We start from the raw sequence: 19195 nt of genomic DNA on the forward strand, positions 1-19195 counted from the left end.
TTAAGTATATATATATATATATAGACACGCGTTTATCCACAGTACTATAAACATGCAAGGGTATTGTTTTTTTTCTTTTGCCATCTTATACATTGTATTCACACACTACTGTACGTCACACATATAATTGCAGTTTTTTATTTCATCATCTTGGACAATGTATTTACACAATACTACACACCTGCAGGAGTATTAGTTTGTTGTTAATCTATCTTGTAAATTGTCCACGCATCTAATTATGTGTGTATATATATAATTTTTTTTTTTCTGGTCTAAAGGTTGATTTAGGTTACGTTGATACTCACCTTAAGGTATGTTTAACATATTTATAACAAATCTTTCTTTACTTTCCCTATATGGGTTCCTAGTAAGAATGAAGAAGATTACTAACATTTTCAACCTTTCACTTTATATACTTTACACTACTGCTGATGAGGTCTTTCTACTCACTACCAGAGCTTGTGAGGTCAGCTGGGCATACAACAACACAGAGTCTTGTTCAAAACGCTATTTATAATCATCATTGTTGAAATATGATGATAATTTTAAACTAGTTTTTGTATACTTGCACTTTATGAGATTTCATTCATTTGTGAGATATTAATACATATGGTATATAATGTCAATTATAGGTTTGTAAAACATACTTCACTAGCATGAGCACCATATATACCTTAAGAAACTTTGTTCATGTTTCATTGGTGTTTCAGATGCAGGTAAAGTTTTGGCAAAGAAAGTGGAAGCTGAAGAAGAAAAATTCCGTGCAGAAGAATGTTCACTGTTTACTTGTCCAACAACAAAGTATGAGGTAATTAATTCATTAATATTTTTGGTGTGTAATCAAGCAGAAGAAAACTGACTTCTGGTTATATACATGAAACTTTTGTGATAAAGACTTAGTAAATTTTATTATGACATGAACAATAGTTCATTAAAAAAAGAATCCAATAAGTCTTAAGATCAATTTAATTATGTGTCTCGTAAAGGTAAAACAAAATAAATGTTTAAAAACCTTCTAACTAAATGTTGAATTATACACATAGTCATGGAATTTAGTCTGCTTATATTGTAAAGCATGATGTAAAACATTTTAGCTACTTCAACTACTTCCTTTTGTACTAACCTTTCTGATTGGAATGTTGATATTTGAAACTGAAAATGTAGAAGTTGAATGTTTTGTGAATTGGCCACCAAACTTAGTTGTTGAATCTCATAAACATTAGAATTGATTTGAAGTTATTAAATGCAATAACAGAATTTCTATTTAACATTAAATAGTTTGTTTTGTAATCATATGTTAAAAATCCTTATTTTTTTCAGAGTGGAGTTGTGAAAATGGATCCAATTAAAGAATTACCTAAAAGTGGTTGTATTCATAACTTCAGAAAGGATTTAAAAAAAGTTGACATCATAAGTACCAAAAATGAAAAGCTGGTAGATACAGAGGAGTTGAAACAAGTAAAACCAGGATTTCCAGAAGAAGAAACAAAGGCATCAAATCAAATGGAATTTAAGGTGGAACCAGCATCTGGTGAGCACATATATTACTTCAGCATGGCTTTAGCTAATGCCTTAAGTTAAAAAAAAATTATAATTTTACCAAGGCATATTTTATCCCTTGAAGTAAAACCCCTATTATTCTTTGTGTTATTTATATTTATTTTTTATTAAGAATTTAGATATTAGTTGTGTAAGTGTAGTCTCATAGCTCAGTGTCTTAATTTTGTGAATCTGAGATCATTTGCTCACCAAATATCTTTGCTGACATAGTGTGGCATTCTCAGTTGTAATTATTTACTTTATAGGTAAGGCTTAGAGTTTAGATGGTTTGATCAATTACTTATGAGCAGCAGTTACATCAATTAGTGTCATGTAAACTAATCTGTTAATTAAAATTACAATTTAATCGATTAATTGAAATTAATATATTTCATTTTCCCAACAATCAATTCATTGGAAATATAATTAGATCTATTGTCACAAAAATAATTAAGTTAGATTTGTAATTATTGCAATTTTTGATTATTCCAACTATCAAAAAAATTTAAATATTGTCACCAAACTTGCTTGCCTTTGTCTTTGATATGCCAGAGTTACTAAATCTGCATGTCACTTTCCCCAATTTTAAACTGCTGACCATCTAATTGTAGGATTGACCATCACATTATAATGCCCCCAAGACTGAAGGATCAAATATTTAGGTGAAGGGTTTCAATCCTATGGCTTTTGATTTACATGTGGAACTTTTTCTTAAGGGAATGTTTGGAACATTTTTCACATTTCATTAAGTAAAAAACTTGTAATTTAAACAAAAAGTCTTGTTACATCTGTGTTTTAGAAATGCAGTGCTGTTATTTTTTTTAATTTTATTAAAATTTCTAGTGTATATAAGGTAAAATTCTGTGCAAATGTGACTTCTGGCCAACCATCATTAAAATAGCACTTGCCTGACATTTTTTGATTGAATTTAGCTTTTTGATCACAACTTTACCACAAACAAATAACCAAATTCCTAAATAGTAGATTTTTTACTGTGTCTAAGTACCTGTTTCTGTAATAAATAAAAGGAATTATGATTATTCACTTCTCTTTGCTTTAATGTAAAAAGAAAATTATAGGCTGAAGCACTGAGTTAAAATATAAGGTTTTATTAACTTTAACAAAATTTTATATTTTAACAGGGTACTTCATCCTGCAAACTTATTTTTATGTTAATAAATCCATGTTTAATTGATATGAAAATATAAGATTCTCTTACTTGGTTCAAATCATTTGAGTAACTGCATAGTTTTAAATATAGTGTTTGAAATAAGACTTGCAGATTTGGTTGTCCAGCAGACAAACTTCAGGCCAATATGGTTGTCTGCAATAAACTATAGTTGTCCGCACTTGAATAAAGGAGTTACTTTACTAATAAAAATTACAGACTTGATGTTACATTGTCATAAATCAAATATCACACTATAAAGCTCATTACAGATTTGGTTGTCCACACTTGAATGAAGGAGGTACTTAACTAATAAAAATTACAGACTTGATGTTACATTGTCATAAATCAAATATCACACTATAAAGCTCATTACAGATTTGGTTGTCCACACTTGAATAAAGGAGTTACTTAACTAATAAAAATTACAGACTTGATGTTACATTGTCATAAATCAAATATCACACTGTAAAGCTCATTACAGATTTGGTTGTCCACACTTGAATGAAGGAGGTACTTAACTAATAAAAATTACAAACTTGATGTTACATTGTCATAAATCAAATATCACACTATAAAGCTCATTAGTTGATAGAAAATTCTGATTTTATCAAAGAACTTCATGAGCAAAACATGACACCTTTCTCTTTGTCAGATATTTTGAAATGTTCTGTTATGTTTGTTTTGATTGCATTTACGATCGGCATATCTTCTCAAAGACTGTGTGTAGTTTGTCTTGTTTACTTGTCTTTGACACAAAGTTAAAACAAAACTTCCTTAAGCCTTTCTAGATCCACAACTTTCTTAAAAATCGGGATCTAATTTTAATGTACCAAAATATGCAAAATGTAACTGGCAGAAACAAATGTAATATAAAAAATATTTTCAGTGGCAATCTGTTAATGGTCATAAATTGTGACAGGTTTGCAAGACATTTTAACAAACACTGTTATTGGTTAACAATGTGCATTGTTTTGATTATTATGTCCTTGCAGAAATCAGAACACATTTCATATAGACATACTACTTATAACTTATACAGTTCTCTAACTTATATAGCTTAACATCTAGACTGTCATTGGGTTCTTATAGCTGTTCTATGGATATAATAGTTCACAGTGTTTTTTTTGTAAATGATAAGTGAATACATATTTTATTGTTTTGAAATGTTTAATCATACACGAGCTGTAGAAATAATTTCTCAAGTTTGGCATCATTGGGCAAATGATAGTTTCTGGCTCAAATGGTATCCACACTTCGTTGGAAAAAAAATCACTTTAAGAACACAATACTGGTTTGTCCATTCCAAAGTCTTTACTAGAATTTTGTGTTTTATTTAAGAGATATTTTGTAATCATTAAACCTGATCAAGTATATTTGCTAAAATTGTTTTCTATTTTAACATTATGTTTTACAGTGATTTTATTTTATTAGCTTTAGAAATATCTCGTATATGCTTAGTGTTCAGTTGTTATGCAGCAGGCATTGTTGGTGGTGCATTACTTCCTAAAATCTGAATTTTCAACCCTCACAACTACTTTTTTACATATTGTATCAAAACAGTTTATTTTCCAATGTAACTGTTTAAATGCCAAAAGACATAAGGACAAACCAAGAAGAATGTAGACAAAAAACATTTACAGTGTCATGACTTTTTATCACAAATTTCAGGCCTGTTGGTTTCTAATAGCCATGGATTATAAAATGATGTTTGTTTGTTTTTTTGTTTTGAAAATATATATTGTAATGTGTCTTTCTGAAAAGTGTTTGAAAGTCCTTGGTTTCACTTGGAAAAGTAATGTATGAACTTTGGTATATCATATGTTATAATGTATACAGTTTAGGATTAAAAAAAGTAACTTAAATCCTCCATTGTTGTGCCTAAAGATATCTGTCGTATTAAATAACTGATAGTTTGAAAATGCTTTTTAAAAATAAGCTGAAAAAAGGAAAATTAGTTTTGTGAGAATAAGCAATTAGTTGAATGTAAATTGGTTAGTAATGCTCAACTCAGGTTTTGATACCCACGGTAGGCAGAGCATATATAACCATAGTGTATCTTTGTGTTTAGTAGTAAACATAATCTGGTTACTTGTGTAGTTATATTAATCAAAAATAGTAATAATCAGAAACCTTAATTTCAATTAATTGGTTATTTTTGTGTCATGATACTATAATCAATTAAGCAGAACAAATCTGAATTAATTGCAAATACGAATGGAAAACCATAAAGGCAGTAATTCAGTTACTGGAGAGTTGGAATAATCAGAAACACTAATTATAATTTGAGTACATGATAGTTGGAACAACTGAAAATGGGAAAAATTGGAAACATCAGTTAATAATTTTTGACATTAATTGATCATAATTTCGATTAATCATTTATTTTACATGACACTTGTAAGGTAATTGATGTTCATAGGTAACAGATTTTGTTGACTTTGTTGAGTTAATCACCATGCTCTACTCTAGGGTATGACTATTAAAGTAATCCAGTAACGTAAGCACTTTGGAAGGAAATTATTTTTACCACTAGAGTAAAAATTGTAACATTTCCATTCCCATGCATAAGCATTTGAGCGTGTTTAATAGTTTTAAATTTTGAGGATATTTTTCCGGTAAATAAACGATTTCATTACAGTTAGTATCAAACTTAAAAAGGTAAAGCACAACCAAATAACAATTAATATACAGCACTCTTTGTTATACCAAGGTGCAACTTCAGATCCACAAATGTCGGAACTTGTTAATGTAAGAAATATAATCAAGTAACAAAGTTAATAGATATAGGCAAAAAAACTTACACTAATACACTTAAATACAAGTATATTAGTGTATGATACTCTGAATAATACTAATTATATTCATAGAATATTTTTAACTTACGCAGAATAAAAGATATCAGTCTTACTCTAATCAGATTAGAATGTCACATGGAACAATTAAAATACTCAACCCCTGAAAAGTTTCCAGATAGAGTACTGTTGTGACCTTAAGAAAATTTCAAACTATGTCTTTTTGTATGCAGACAAGTAAAAACCCACTCCCATAAAGCTTTATTTGAACTTTTTTATCTGGCAGATAAAAGAACATACAAACCTTTTACAAAGCAAGAAAATTATTATCAAAAATGGGTATTTAGGCCAGTGGTTACAAATATTTTTATGGCTTTACAAGTTGACTTTAGTTAAAAACTTAATAATCAATAACATGGACAAAGATTTTGTAATGATTAAAGGTTTGTGACAACAATGTTTAAAATTCAGTAAAACCTTTTTTCTCTGAATGGTATTAGAGTGAGCAAATATTTGCTACTCTGTTTTCCTAAACATTCCAATAAAGATATTTAATACTATTTGTCATTTGGTCACTGACATATTTTTAATTGAAACTTGGTGTTTTCAATACCTGCTTTTCATTAACTTGTAAACCAAGATTTTAAATTACAGTTTTGTTTTGCCTAACAAAAAGTTACCATTCAACTATGGGAATCAGCCAAGTAAAGTGAAAATTGTCTAGTAATTGTTTCTAATGCAATATTGCTTAAACACATGCTATTCTTTAGATAGAAACTTTGGTATAGTTTCACTTTCATAAGTAAATCAATCTTAGTAATAAAATATTTACTGTGAATATTAACTTTTCTTGTAGGTTTAAAGATGTCCGAGTTTTATTGCCTGGTGGTTAAGGCGTTCGATTTGCAGTCTGAAGGTTGTGGGTTCAAATCCTCGAACCTGCTTGCCCTTTCAGCCATTGAAGTGTTATAATGTGATGGTCAATACCACTAATTGTTGTTAAAAGAGTAGTCCAAAAGTTGTTAGTGGGTGGTGTTGACTAGCTGCCTTCCCTTTAGTCTGTCGCTGCTAAATTAGGGACAGGTAGCACAAATAGCTATTATGTAGCTTTGAATGGAAAACAAAATAAACCCAACTGAGCTTTACACCAACATTACATGTGATTAGGCTAGCAAACATAGTGTAGGATAAACCTATGAAACTTATATATATATATATATATATATATATATATCCTACATTTTCTTATTTTCTGTTAATGGACAGACATATGCAAGTGTCACCATAACAGGTTAGCTTCACCATCTTATTGTAAAAATATTCAACATAAGTGTATAATTTAGTGAGGTTATATACTTCCTTTATCTCACAAATTAACTGGACTGTGTATCTCAAGTTCTGTAGCTTGCACCCTTTAACTACCAGACAAGAATTACACTCTGCACAATGGGGCTATGGGTGCATTAGACAATAATGGTTAAATCCTACCATTCAATTAGAGTAGCCCACATGTTGGTGGTTGATAGCGTTAACTAACTGTCTTCCCTATAGTATATCACTTCAAAATTAGGCATTGCAAGTGCATATAGCTCACAAATTCAACAAATAAACACACAAATTATACAGGTTTGTTTTAAGTCTTAAATTTGAATAATCTAGACAACAAAAACATTTTCAGCTTCCAATTGTCTTTGTAATACCTGTACTAATGTCGTTGATCATGATTAAGGAGATCAAATAGTTAATTTCAGAGTCTCAATTATTAGAATCCAAATAGGCATTATAGACTACAAGCTTTTAATAAACAGTTTACTTCAACCAATTTGCATTTTTTAAAATAATATATAATGTATTCTTAGCAGTCAATACATATGTCAGTTATTTAGATTTAACTGACTTACCTAAGTCTGAATCTAATTGTCTTAAACTATAAAAAAAAATTGCTTTATCTAGTAAAAAGCTGGCAGATGCTGGGTTAACATTTAACTGACTTACCTAAGTCTGAATCTAATTGTCTTAAACTATAAAAAAAAAATGTTTTATCTAGTAAAAAGCTGGCAGATGCTGGGTTAACATATTATTTTTAAATAGGACTTCTAGGGATAATATAAGTTTATAGTAATAATAAATCTTTTGTTATTATTTACCTAGGACCAAGTACAGGTTTTGTGAACCAAGTTGAACCTGTTGTAGAAAGAGCTACCTTACAAAAAAGATCTTCCAGATGTGTGACATGGAAATGTGAGGTAAATTTAAGCCAAAATTTCAGTATTATTCATGCTTTATTCTTGTAAGATACATTATAAATGAAAGATTAGTCTTAAATGCTAGCAGTTTCATTAATGGGAGGGGGGGGGAGTAAGTGTCCTATGGAAAGCAGTTGCCTTTGTAGGTAAGTTCAACTATTCACTTTATTTAGATTTATAACAAAGATAATTAGTGTTTCTTAGATTTGATTTTTATGTCTGGTGTCATATTCAAAATTACATTTTTGTCATTATTGACTTCCAGCTTAGACATCTAAATGTACATCATAATTGTATAATTGTTCAAATGTTCAATTGGAGCATAGTACTTACATTTCAGTGGTGTACAGGTTCATGATCAAGACATATACATCTATATTCAAGTTTTGGTTCCAGGTTGTTTCTCTTAGAAAATTATATCAGTATACAGATTTTTTTTCAAATTCTTTAATAATAAAGAATACAAAAGTACTAAATTATTTTTTCTTGCACATTCCTGAATTTTATAAATTTGTTTCATTATTTTTTAATGTTTTAGTAAATTTTATTTATTCTTAATTGTATGTAAAAAAAAATTGTTTTTTTCAACAACATTTTGTAACCATTGATGTACTCTTAGAGCAGTAGTTTTTAAAACGTTTTTTTTATGGACCAATTTATTATTATTATTTTAATGGACCACAATGAGTTCTACACATCATGCTGCCATTTACTTTCCATAATTAGCAACTTGACCTTAAGAATATTCTGTTACCCAATTTGTGCCTTGCATGTGAAAGTGTACCTGTTAAGTGACTAGGGAGTTGTGGCCACAAGCTTCATTAGAAAACAATAAAAACATTCGGAGAATTCACTGAGACATGTATTTTATAATGTTTATTTATTAAAAATTAGCAAATGTTAAACTTGTTCAAGACTGGTAAGTTATAAACATTGCTTCTCAAGCATGTTGTATGAAGAGAGTAAACACTGATTGTGATATCTAATCATAAGTTGTTGCTGTACGTGTATACAGAATACAAATACAATTGCTTGTAATGAGTTGACTGCATAAAATAGGGAGTATCTTGATGTTTTTCACTGATCAGCACACACACACACTTTTATTCAATTTTTTTTTTACTTTCAGACTCAATATCACACTATTACAGGCAATAACTAAACATATTTTTGTTTTATTTCCAAAGTAGTTATAAACTAAACTAAAGTCTGCCATACACAAGGTCTGGCTGTCATAATCTGTGGCTTAGAATAAAAGTTTTACTATACACCATATAATAGTATGTGCTTACATACAGCTGAAATATTTAAAATTAGAAAACTGACTACATTCAAAGGTAAGAGCTACCCTTAAGCACAAGATAACTAAAGGCTGACTTTGTACAATATGCAGGTGTGAAGGGTGATAAAAAATAAAATAAAAACACATGCTGATTGATTATAAGTACAGATATTTAAATAGTGTCCTACAGTCACTTTTTTTCAGCTCATCTACAGAACCTATTTCCAACTTCTAATGTCATATTAAAAATTATTTTGGGGTATTCTGTGAAGAAATGAGATCTGAAAGTAAGAACTTGGATCAGAAATATTTGTAAACACCTGCCAAAAAATTCTCACTCTCTCATAAAAATTTGAACAAAAACATTATATTATTTTCATTTTAGAACTTTCATTCCATGAAGACAGAACCATGTTTTGACTTACAAGAAAATGAGTCTGTTTCCAAAGTTTGGAGGAATTCAGAAAGAATTATTGACAAAATTGAAAAGGAAGAAAGTGTTGTACAAACAGAGGAGTTTGAACCTCTTAAGTCAGATTATCCTCAAGACAAAATAGAAGCATCAGATCAAATAGAACTTGCACAAGAAGTAGTGTCTGGTGAGTATGATACTTATTTACTGAGTTAAGTTTCGGTAATGGATCCACATGCACCATCCAGACTCCAGCATTTTTTTATGTTGTATGGATAACAGAATTCACAGTACAGCAGTTCTCAGTATACTTGTTTGAGCTTATTTATGGAAGTTACAAATTTACATACTCTGTAGCTCAAAAACAATTATAAAGAGCTATGGAAGGGAACTTTAGATATTTAGAAAAATACTAAGAACATGTTGTTTTTCTACTGCCTTATAAGACTCAATTCTTTAAAACAAACTTAGAATCATGGACATTTTCAAATTAAAGGTTTAATTTCATCTGTAGAATTGTTTAATTTTACTTTTCTTTTTGTTAGATATTCATATACCAATTCAATATACAAAGAAGTAATTATTCTACGTATTTTACCATACACTTTTTCATCATGCACAGGCTTATAATGCTAAAAAGTTGGGTTTGGTACTTGTAGTGGACACAGAGTAAATAACCTAATGTATAGTTTTGCTTAAACACAATTGTTTATCAATTACAAAGTGGTAATCTCTTGTAATAAAATCAACATGTAAAAAGCATTATTTTGAGATTTATGATTTTATCATCATAAATTGGTTGTTAAAAATTTAAATTCCACTTGGTGGGACTGATGTGCATAAAAAGTGTTCTTGAAATAATACATTAAGATGAATACTTGCCTCCATACACAGAATAGCTTATAGTCCTGTAAAGTTTGTACAGTCTTCCAAAGATCCCAGCCTTGTGAAAACTCCCACCTAATCTCATGAAATGAAATGATTTTGCACCACTGCATGATGATGTAATCATGCCCTCTACATTCTTGCTCATGAATCCTTATTCTTTTTCTTCGCACTGTTGTGTACCGATACATGTTTGAGCTTCCTGAAATTTGCCACTTTTTCAATTTTCAACTTGCACTTAATTGAGTTTAGACATACTCAATATGAATTCACAGTTTAATGTGAACTCTTCTTCTGCTAATGTAAGTAAAGATTACTCACACTGAACAAATTACTAATAATTCTGTGGGGAGTTCTTTATCTGTGAAAGATGTGGCAGCCATTTTCCAATGTGTGTTGGTATCCATGATGCAGCCAGAACCCTCTGCTTCAGTCCTTCCACTCATTTCCCTTCCCCTTTCCTTCAAACCTGAAGTTGAGGAGAACAAACTTGAACAATTTTTTTCTGCCTCCAGGTTTTGCTTTGGGAACATCCTTACTTACTGAAGAAAAATCTCAGTCTTCCTTGAATTTTTAAAACTTTATTACTCAGGTATGTACAGTTCTTTCTCTCTCTTTCTACCACATACTTTGACTCTTGTTGTTGTTTTTATACAACTCTTCCCATTGTGATTTCTTTGTTTATCCCTCTCCCCACACTTTGCTGTACATGCCACTCATCCCCTGCATCTGTCTGATTTTTGTGTTCTTACTTATGGTCACTCAGACTTCCCATTACTTGATACACCATCGTCGGGGTCTGTCGTTCCAGTTTGGGGAATGGATTCATTATTGGTTGTTTCTCTATCTAGTGCCCAAATAATCTGACTTTATCTTTGAGCCTTCTTAGATACCTTTCTTTCCTTCAACTTACAAAGTTGTTGTTTCAAATGCCTTTCTCCACATTCTGATCATCCATCCTCACAACAACATCTCTGATTTATCCACAGAATCACATTTCCAGTTCTATACCCACCTGTTATGAATAGTGCCAGCCCCTTGTGTTTTCATTTAAATTATGCAGGTTTTTAATCAACATCTTCGTGGTATAGGTCTACAATTTCATTTGTATGTGGATGACTAGCTCCTCACCCATTCCCAGGCAACTTCCTCTGAACACACTTCCTTTCATCTTCACAAATCATTTGCTTAGAATGGCTTATCAATATTTTCAAATCCTTAATTACCCCGACTCAATATCTCATCCACTTAGGAATTCTCTTGAACTCTATCCTCAGCTTGCCTAACCTTTTCTGGTTTGCTTATGGGATCCTGGAGATCTGGTCACCAAAGCTCATGCTTTACAATCAGTGATAGAGATTCTATCTCTTTTGAGGACTATAGCTTCTCTAGAACCCCTCATTCCACTTGCCCACACACACACATGTGGATGTTGAAAAACCAATGTAACATTTCCAGGGTTCCACTTTCCTCAGCAATCCTCCTCCCTCCTTCTCCACTGGAGGAGCTTGCTTGGTGGCTAGACTGCTCCAACACCACCCCCAGCATTCACTGAATTCCTCCCAAACTGGATCTTCACCACTTTGCAAATGCTTCTCTCTCTGGGTAGCATTGCTTGATGACTACCTGACTTCAGGTTCATGATCCCTTGAGGAATGTTTGTTATATATCAACACCCTCAACCTTCTCACCGTCTGTCAGTCATATTCTCATTTCCTTCCCCTTCTTGTTGATCATTTAGGAATCCATTCAGACAACTCCATAGTCATGCCTGATATCAACCACCAAGGTGTACCCATTCAAGGACCATCTGCTTTCAAACTTTGGATCTCCTTTCTTGGGCCCATTCCAACTGGGTGAGTTTAATAGTCTGTCATATTCCAGGTGCAGTGAACATGATAGCAGACTCTTTTTCATTGAGACAATGTCTTATTCATGGAATGGTCCCTCGATCGTCAAATCTTCTGATAAATCTGCTCCCAACTCAGAACTCCCATCATAGATGGTTTTGCCACACCACTCAATACCAAACTTCTTATCTTTTCGGTATCCTGCACTTCATCCATCATCCCTGGCTGTCAGTGCCCTCAGTCAGAACTGGTCCCATCTCTTCCTTATACCTCTCCACCTCATTCCTCACATCATTGCTCTGATTTGGACACCCCTTGCAGAGTCCTGTTGGTTGCCCCTTACTATCTGCCCAACCTTGGTTTCCAGTATTTCATCTTCTCTTGATCAAGTACTCTTCCTCACATTCTGTCCCTTCTGGTCCAACTGCACTTATCACTCTTTTATCAGAGAGTGACATCACTTCATCTTCATGTGTGGAACATGTTGGTTAATCTCAGCCAGACTATCCAATCATGCAACTTTCTTTCTGTTACACACTTGTTGCCCATCCACCTTTTCTGTGCACTAGTGTAAATTGTGGGCTTATCACCATTGGTCTTTACTTCACCATTCCCCCTCTGGCTAGCCTACCTTACAAAATCTTACTACCCTCTTCACATGGCTCTTCAACTGTGGCTTTTCAATCTTTACCACATTCTACCTTTCCCAATAATTCAGATCTTTTTTTCACCTGTCCATAGCCCCCTCTTCTGTTGCTTTGTAATTCGTAGACCCTCTTGTCTTACTCCATTGCCAAACTGGGACCTGAAGGTTGTTCTTCATACACACACACACACACACACTCACCCAGGACCCTTTTGCCTATATTATCTCTATATTAAATCTGTTTCATTCTCCTCGCCTGTGGTCACCATTGTTCTGACTATTTATGCCATAAATTCCTCTCAAACTATCTAGCACTGCACTTATCTTCTTCTTTACCCTGACAGGTCCTTCCTTCCCAACACTTTCAGTGCTAGGGAAGGTGGAAGTCTTGATTCCATATCCTTTCCTTCTGTATCACATATCTATTATCATTCTTACCCAGACAGACTCCTATATCTTATACAGGCTGTTTGTTGTTATCTATTATGCACTTCCTCCTTTCAGAATTCCCATCACCATCTTTTCATTTCTTGGGATCCTTTTTGTACTAGAGCCCATTCTTCCTCTACTCTGACTGGATGGATCCACCAGCCCCTCCATCTGGAAGTGGATGATTATCAGCTCTTTTGTGTCTCCTCTTACCAAAATTGACACTTTACATTTTCTGTTGCAGTCCATACTCACTGTCCTCTAGAGGAGATTCTACAGGCTGACTTGTGGACTACCCTACACACTTTCCTTGACCACTTTCTCTGCTACCTGGCTGTCTCATCTCTGGAGGAATTTAGACTTCTACCCATATTCATCCTTCAATCCACCTTTCAACTTTAAACCAGTGAGTGTACTTATTTACTGCAGGCTAGTATTAACTCCCAGGTATACTTAGCCAAAATCTGCATTGGACCAGGGTAAAGGAAAGTTCTTATACCATCCGCTCTAGGCACTACACATACGCACTGTGAGATAGGTGTTCTGTAAGTACACTTGGTCTCCTCTTGGTCTTTCAGTATATATCTGCATTACATTTCATGTAGGATCCAAACCATACCGATTTCATGGACTATCATGGAAAAAAACATCATTGCAGTCATGTACTTGCTCACTTCTCTGACTAGCACTTACCAGCTTTTCAAAATTGAGTTTTGCATTCATCCATTGCACTGCCTCCAGTAAAATACCTTTCATGATCAAAGGACCAATGGGGATAAGGGCACATTCTCCTCTCCTGATCAAGTGGAGCCCAAGAGACACTAGCCATTTGCTAGCTACCAGCCACTGGGTTGGTGGGCCATGGAGAATCCTTATCAATTGGGACCTAACTCCTAGGGCTAGAACAAGGGGACCCTCTGCACTAAGAAGTTGAGCTGGGCTGTAGTGCAGGTCACTGCACATACATATAACTATGATGCATCACAATCCATAAGTAGATTGATGTTACATATCTCTATGTTGACCCTTTATATATATGGCTTTATCTTTCTAATCCCAAATCTGTTCAGTAGAGACGAGGTATACACACTATTTCTGGCTCATTCTACATTGTACTACAAAAGAAAAACACTTGCACAGCTGAAACATGGTCTGTAAAGACTGATGGTCTAGTGGAGGTATATTTGGTACAGTACCCTCACCACAGCTGGCATGGGGCCCATAGTGACTGAGTTGGTGAGCACAGTTACTTATCACAAATGCCCATCTCAAACAGCTGGGTTTGGCCAGTCAAATCTAATGGTATAGAAGGTGACACAAGGTATGGTCTGAACAAGCCCCAACCCCACTAAACATATTGGCTGTCCAACATAAGTTTAGCAGTTTTTTTGTTGTTTTTTTTCCAATTGAACAGAAAAGAATGAACAATTTGATTACCCTTTTTGTTTCAGGTAACTCTTTTAAACCCTTTTCTGTGCAAGTCTCTGTGTCACATTCAAAATTTAACACCTTTAATATCAATGTATGTGAATGAAATTAACATTATAATGTATGTTATGATTCAAAGTTTTATGTCATTTATTAAGTTTTAAGTCCTTTATTTTAAAAGAAACCTTTAAAAAACTACTTAAAACTTCACATTGTCATGTGCACATGCATTTAGATAGTAAAGTGCGTGCACATTTTCAGAACAGACAAAAACTGAGTATTATTATTATTATTATAATAATAGATTTCTGGGCTTAGTTTTTGTTAAAAACAGTTGAAAGGTTACTTAAGTTAGTATTTGTGTTTTCTAATGTCATTTGGGTTACTTTAAAAGCTTTTTTTTCTCACATTTTGTTTAACCAGTATTGCTGAGGTAAAAATAGAATTTTAGAATGTTTTACATGTGGATCTAATTACCATATTATATTATAATTTGTTATGTGGACATATTATATCTGAAAACTATCTGGATGTGACCCAGATTCTCCAGATAGTCGTTAATCTTGCTAAGTCTACAGTGGCTTTTATGAAGATAGTGTTATTGAGTGTGGTGTCCATGCATTGTCTTGCATCTGAAAATTATTCCAAAACATGCATACTTCCATTGATACTAATAGCTATTTCTTGATCTTCATCTTTGCCATCTAACGTTATGTTCTCTTGCTCCAGTCTTTATATACTCTACTCGACTGCCCTTGGCAATATTTAATTTGCAAAACTTTACGTCGGACTTACCTCCGCTGACACTCTCCTTTCCTTCCTCCCCACTAAGAGCCGGTGTTAGTGACTGGAATGTGGTAAGTCTAGAAAAAGTGATTATATTGTCTGCATACAGTGCTTGTATACCTGCATAGAGGGCGTGTGAGGGCCGGTGTAAAGTTTTGCAAATTAGATATTGCCGAGGGCAGTCGAGTGGGGTATGTAAAGACTGGAGCAAGAGAACATAACGTTGGATGGCAAAGATGAAGATCAATAAATAGCTGTTAGTGTCAGCAGAGGTAAGTATGTTTGGAAATACATTTTCACTTTAGGAAAATGATAACTTATAATTAATGAGCTAAATTATCCCCTTTTTTTTCCTATTTGTGTGTGTGTGAAGTGTGAGAAATTCTCACTGTAAATAACTTTTAGTCGAAACCACTCTAGATATGTTACTACTGGAAATTTAAGTCAAAATATGATGTGTGTTGTATGTTTATTTACCTGTGTTAATTTTCTAAAGTGTATTAAATGTCATCATACTTAAATTAGGTGTTACAACAGGAGCTATTTATTTACATGTTGTAAGTGTAGTAGAATTTATAATAAATGTATCTCTTAGTCATATTTGTAGGTGAATCATTTATAAACTTTCAATAAAATCATTAAATTGATTGAATCTATAAAATTTTATATCAGATTTCATGATGACAGTTAAATATATTTGTATTCTGAATTGTAGCTTATTTTGTTTAAATTTATTTGGTAAAATATTTTGGTTTCATTTATCTTTGGTATAATATTTTCTTACAGAGCATGAAAAAGTATCTACTGGAAGTAGCAGGGAACAGTACCAACTCCTTAGCTCTTCTACGACTACAAAAACCAGCCTTATATCAGAGAAACAAATGCATAAACATGATGTATATAGCACATGTTCAACAGACTGTGAAGACTTGGAAGAGAATGAAAACATCAATATGGAAGGAAAATTAATCGCGTCTGATATGAAGGGGAAAAAAGTTGGACAGAAAAGAAAATTGCAGTATCGAAAAATCAATCATACAAGGATGGAAAAGCTCAGATGCAGAATTTGTGGAGCAATGTTCACACGTAAGAAAAATTTTAAAAAGCATCAGTTGCTCCATAGTAGAGAACAGTTAACTGTCTGCAATAAAAAATTTGCAGAAAAAAGGCAACTAAATGAACATTTACTTCTTCACAGTGGAGAAAAAACATTCGTTTGTGAATGCGGTAAAGTGTTTTTACAGGAAGCAAATCTAAAACAGCATCAGTATTTACATACTATTGCAGAATCATTCCGTTGCAATGTCTGTGGTAAAACATTCTTAGAAAATGAATACTTAGATACGCATCGTCTGACTCACACTTGTAGGAAAATATATCGTTGTAATGTATGTGGTAAGAGCTTCTTGTGTTATCAATACTTAAGGGATCACCGGATGATCCACACTGATGTAAGACCATTTGGTTGTGATATTTGTGGAAAAAGATTTATGAAACATGAGCAGTTAAAGTGCCATCTATCCACTCACTCCATAAAGAAAAACTTCTTGTGTGATGTGTGTGGGAAAGGTTTTGCATCAATATATGCCATACAGAAGCATTTGTTTCTTCATACTGAAGAAAAACCATTTAGTTGTGATAAGTGTGATGAAACATTTAAGCGAAATAGAGACTTGAAAAGCCATTATTTTGTCCATACTGGAGAAGTACCACACAGATGTAAAATCTGTGGTAGAAGTTTCCGTTGGAAGTTTAACCTAAAAAAGCATTACTTGGTTCATAATGATGAAAGATTGTTTAAGTGTGATCTGTGTGAAAAGAGCTTTAAGCGAAAATGTCACTTACGGCAGCATCAGTTAAGCCACTCTGATGAATGTCACTTTTCTTGTGACATTTGTGAAAAGAGGTTCAAAAAAAAAGGGGGTTTAACAAAACATCAAATGATTCACAGTGGAGAAAAGCCATTCGTCTGTGATATTTGTGGGAAGAGATTTGGAGATAATGGAAATTTAAAACGACATAAATTAATTCATAAGTAAATAAAAAAAAAAAGGAATTATGTTGAATTCCAGATGGAAATCATTATCTTTAATAAGATCCTAACATTTATTATTAAGATATTGACAGAAAAGAGTTGATAAATAAATATAAACATAGGGGTTCTTATAAACATATTTTTTTTTGGTTCTAAATATTTATTTTCAATTTAATAACTATATAGGATTTTTAATCTAATGCCATACATATGGTTATATCTACTTAATATGTGTTACTTTTCTGTTGCATTAACAACACTTTCAATGTTTATCATCAGTGAAGTTAATGTCTGTTCCTCATGAAATCTTCATTTACTCAAGTGTCAGGTTTGAAGATGAAAGGGTGTACTCGTAGAAGTGCAAAATCTGTCTTGCAATTCTGAAATCAGAACTTGGTTTCTACAGTGTATTTTGCCTATGTTTTTAAATACATCTGCCTAGAAAATTAAATGTTGAAGTTATTGAAAAGTGTACAAGGGACTGTCTTTCTAGGCATTGCATGAAGTACTATATATACCCATGGGGTCATACCCACAAGACTGTACAAGTGTATGCATAACGTTTATTCAAACTGCAATATTAGAGCAGACCTGGACACTATAAACTAACTGAACTTATCCTTTATAGATTTTTATTTTTTCATACCCAGATATTATTTACAGTGTATTACAGGTATGTAATACATCTTCTCCCTATTTCATATATTTTTTGCTACATGTGTGTGTGTGTGTACAGATGTACACTGGCTAAATAGAAATGACTATGAATAAATATAAATATCAGAAAAAAAGAAGTCTTGTATTTTTTCTCATTTTTTCTAAACTTTGTCAGTGTGTTAAAATACTCATTAAAATTGATAAAAGAAGTTTGTTAGTCTGGGAACTTTATTTGCCATGCTAAGCACATTCTTGTTACATTGAAAGTATTACGAGTTAAAATCAACTGGGATTCAATTGCCATGTTTATTTTTAACCAAGTCAGCACAATTATAATTACGAACTCATGTTTTCGAACATTTTCACAATATTCACAGGCAATGAATGAAACATTTAATGAAATGATAAATCTCAGTTTTTATTTTTCATGTATTTATCATATATTTTTTCAGCACTAATTTTTACTGCAGTGTGTACTTCCAGTTGTTGAAACAGATGTCGTGGATTGAAATTAACGTTATTGAAAGTTAAAATTTCTGATATATATATATAGCTTGCAAACTATTGATGACATCAATTGTTTATAGGCGATTAAATCAGCATTATAAAACAATAATAAATTAAATTGGTGTATTTAAGTGTTTTACACTCACAAAAAGAAACCTATCATTTTATAGGTATTTGAAGAACTTGTAGCATTCCGCCACAATTTAATTTTTCATATTATTAGCCGACACTAAGCAGCTGGTACATATTTGAAAAGAGTTGTTTAAACATTTGTTCAACAACAAGTAAAAACTTGGAATGGTCTATTCTTTCATTGGGGGTGTGTCTGTGAGCCATTTCTTAGTAAATGATGATAAACTTCATGTACGTGGAGAATATCAATTATACATAATTCTTGGTAAAATCATGATACTGCGAGATTCATAACAGATCTTGGCTCAAGTATCGGTATCTTAGGTATAGATGACATACACAAGTTATCTAATATTATACACAGCGTGGTCACAAGTAAATAGACACCACCTTTTCAG

The 19195-nt window shown here is 32.6% G+C and overlaps 1 protein-coding gene across 4 annotated transcripts in view; it reads left to right on the forward strand.

Moving 5' to 3' along the window:
- The window catches only part of LOC106456920 (zinc finger protein 2 homolog), a 73228-nt gene extending 54943 nt beyond the window's left edge, over positions 1 to 18285 (forward strand). For 3 of the 4 annotated variants that reach the window (XM_013916298.2, XM_022382704.1, XM_022382703.1), the window contains exons 7-11: positions 711 to 808; positions 1321 to 1531; positions 7654 to 7748; positions 9416 to 9629; positions 16253 to 18285. In XM_013916298.2, coding sequence (XP_013771752.1) covers positions 711 to 808; positions 1321 to 1531; positions 7654 to 7748; positions 9416 to 9629; positions 16253 to 17505 — 1871 coding nt within the window. In that variant the 3' untranslated portion in view covers positions 17506 to 18285. Of the gene's footprint in view, positions 1 to 710; positions 809 to 1320; positions 1532 to 7653; positions 7749 to 9415; positions 9630 to 13496; positions 13659 to 16252 lie in introns of all 4 variants that reach the window. The other variant, XM_022382705.1, reaches the window with a different exon arrangement.
- Positions 18286 to 19195: the final 910 nt, after the last annotated feature.

The sequence above is a fragment of the Limulus polyphemus genome, unplaced genomic scaffold (genome assembly GCF_000517525.1).
Source record: "Limulus polyphemus unplaced genomic scaffold, Limulus_polyphemus-2.1.2 Scaffold272, whole genome shotgun sequence".
Lineage (NCBI taxonomy): Eukaryota > Metazoa > Arthropoda > Merostomata > Xiphosura > Limulidae > Limulus > Limulus polyphemus.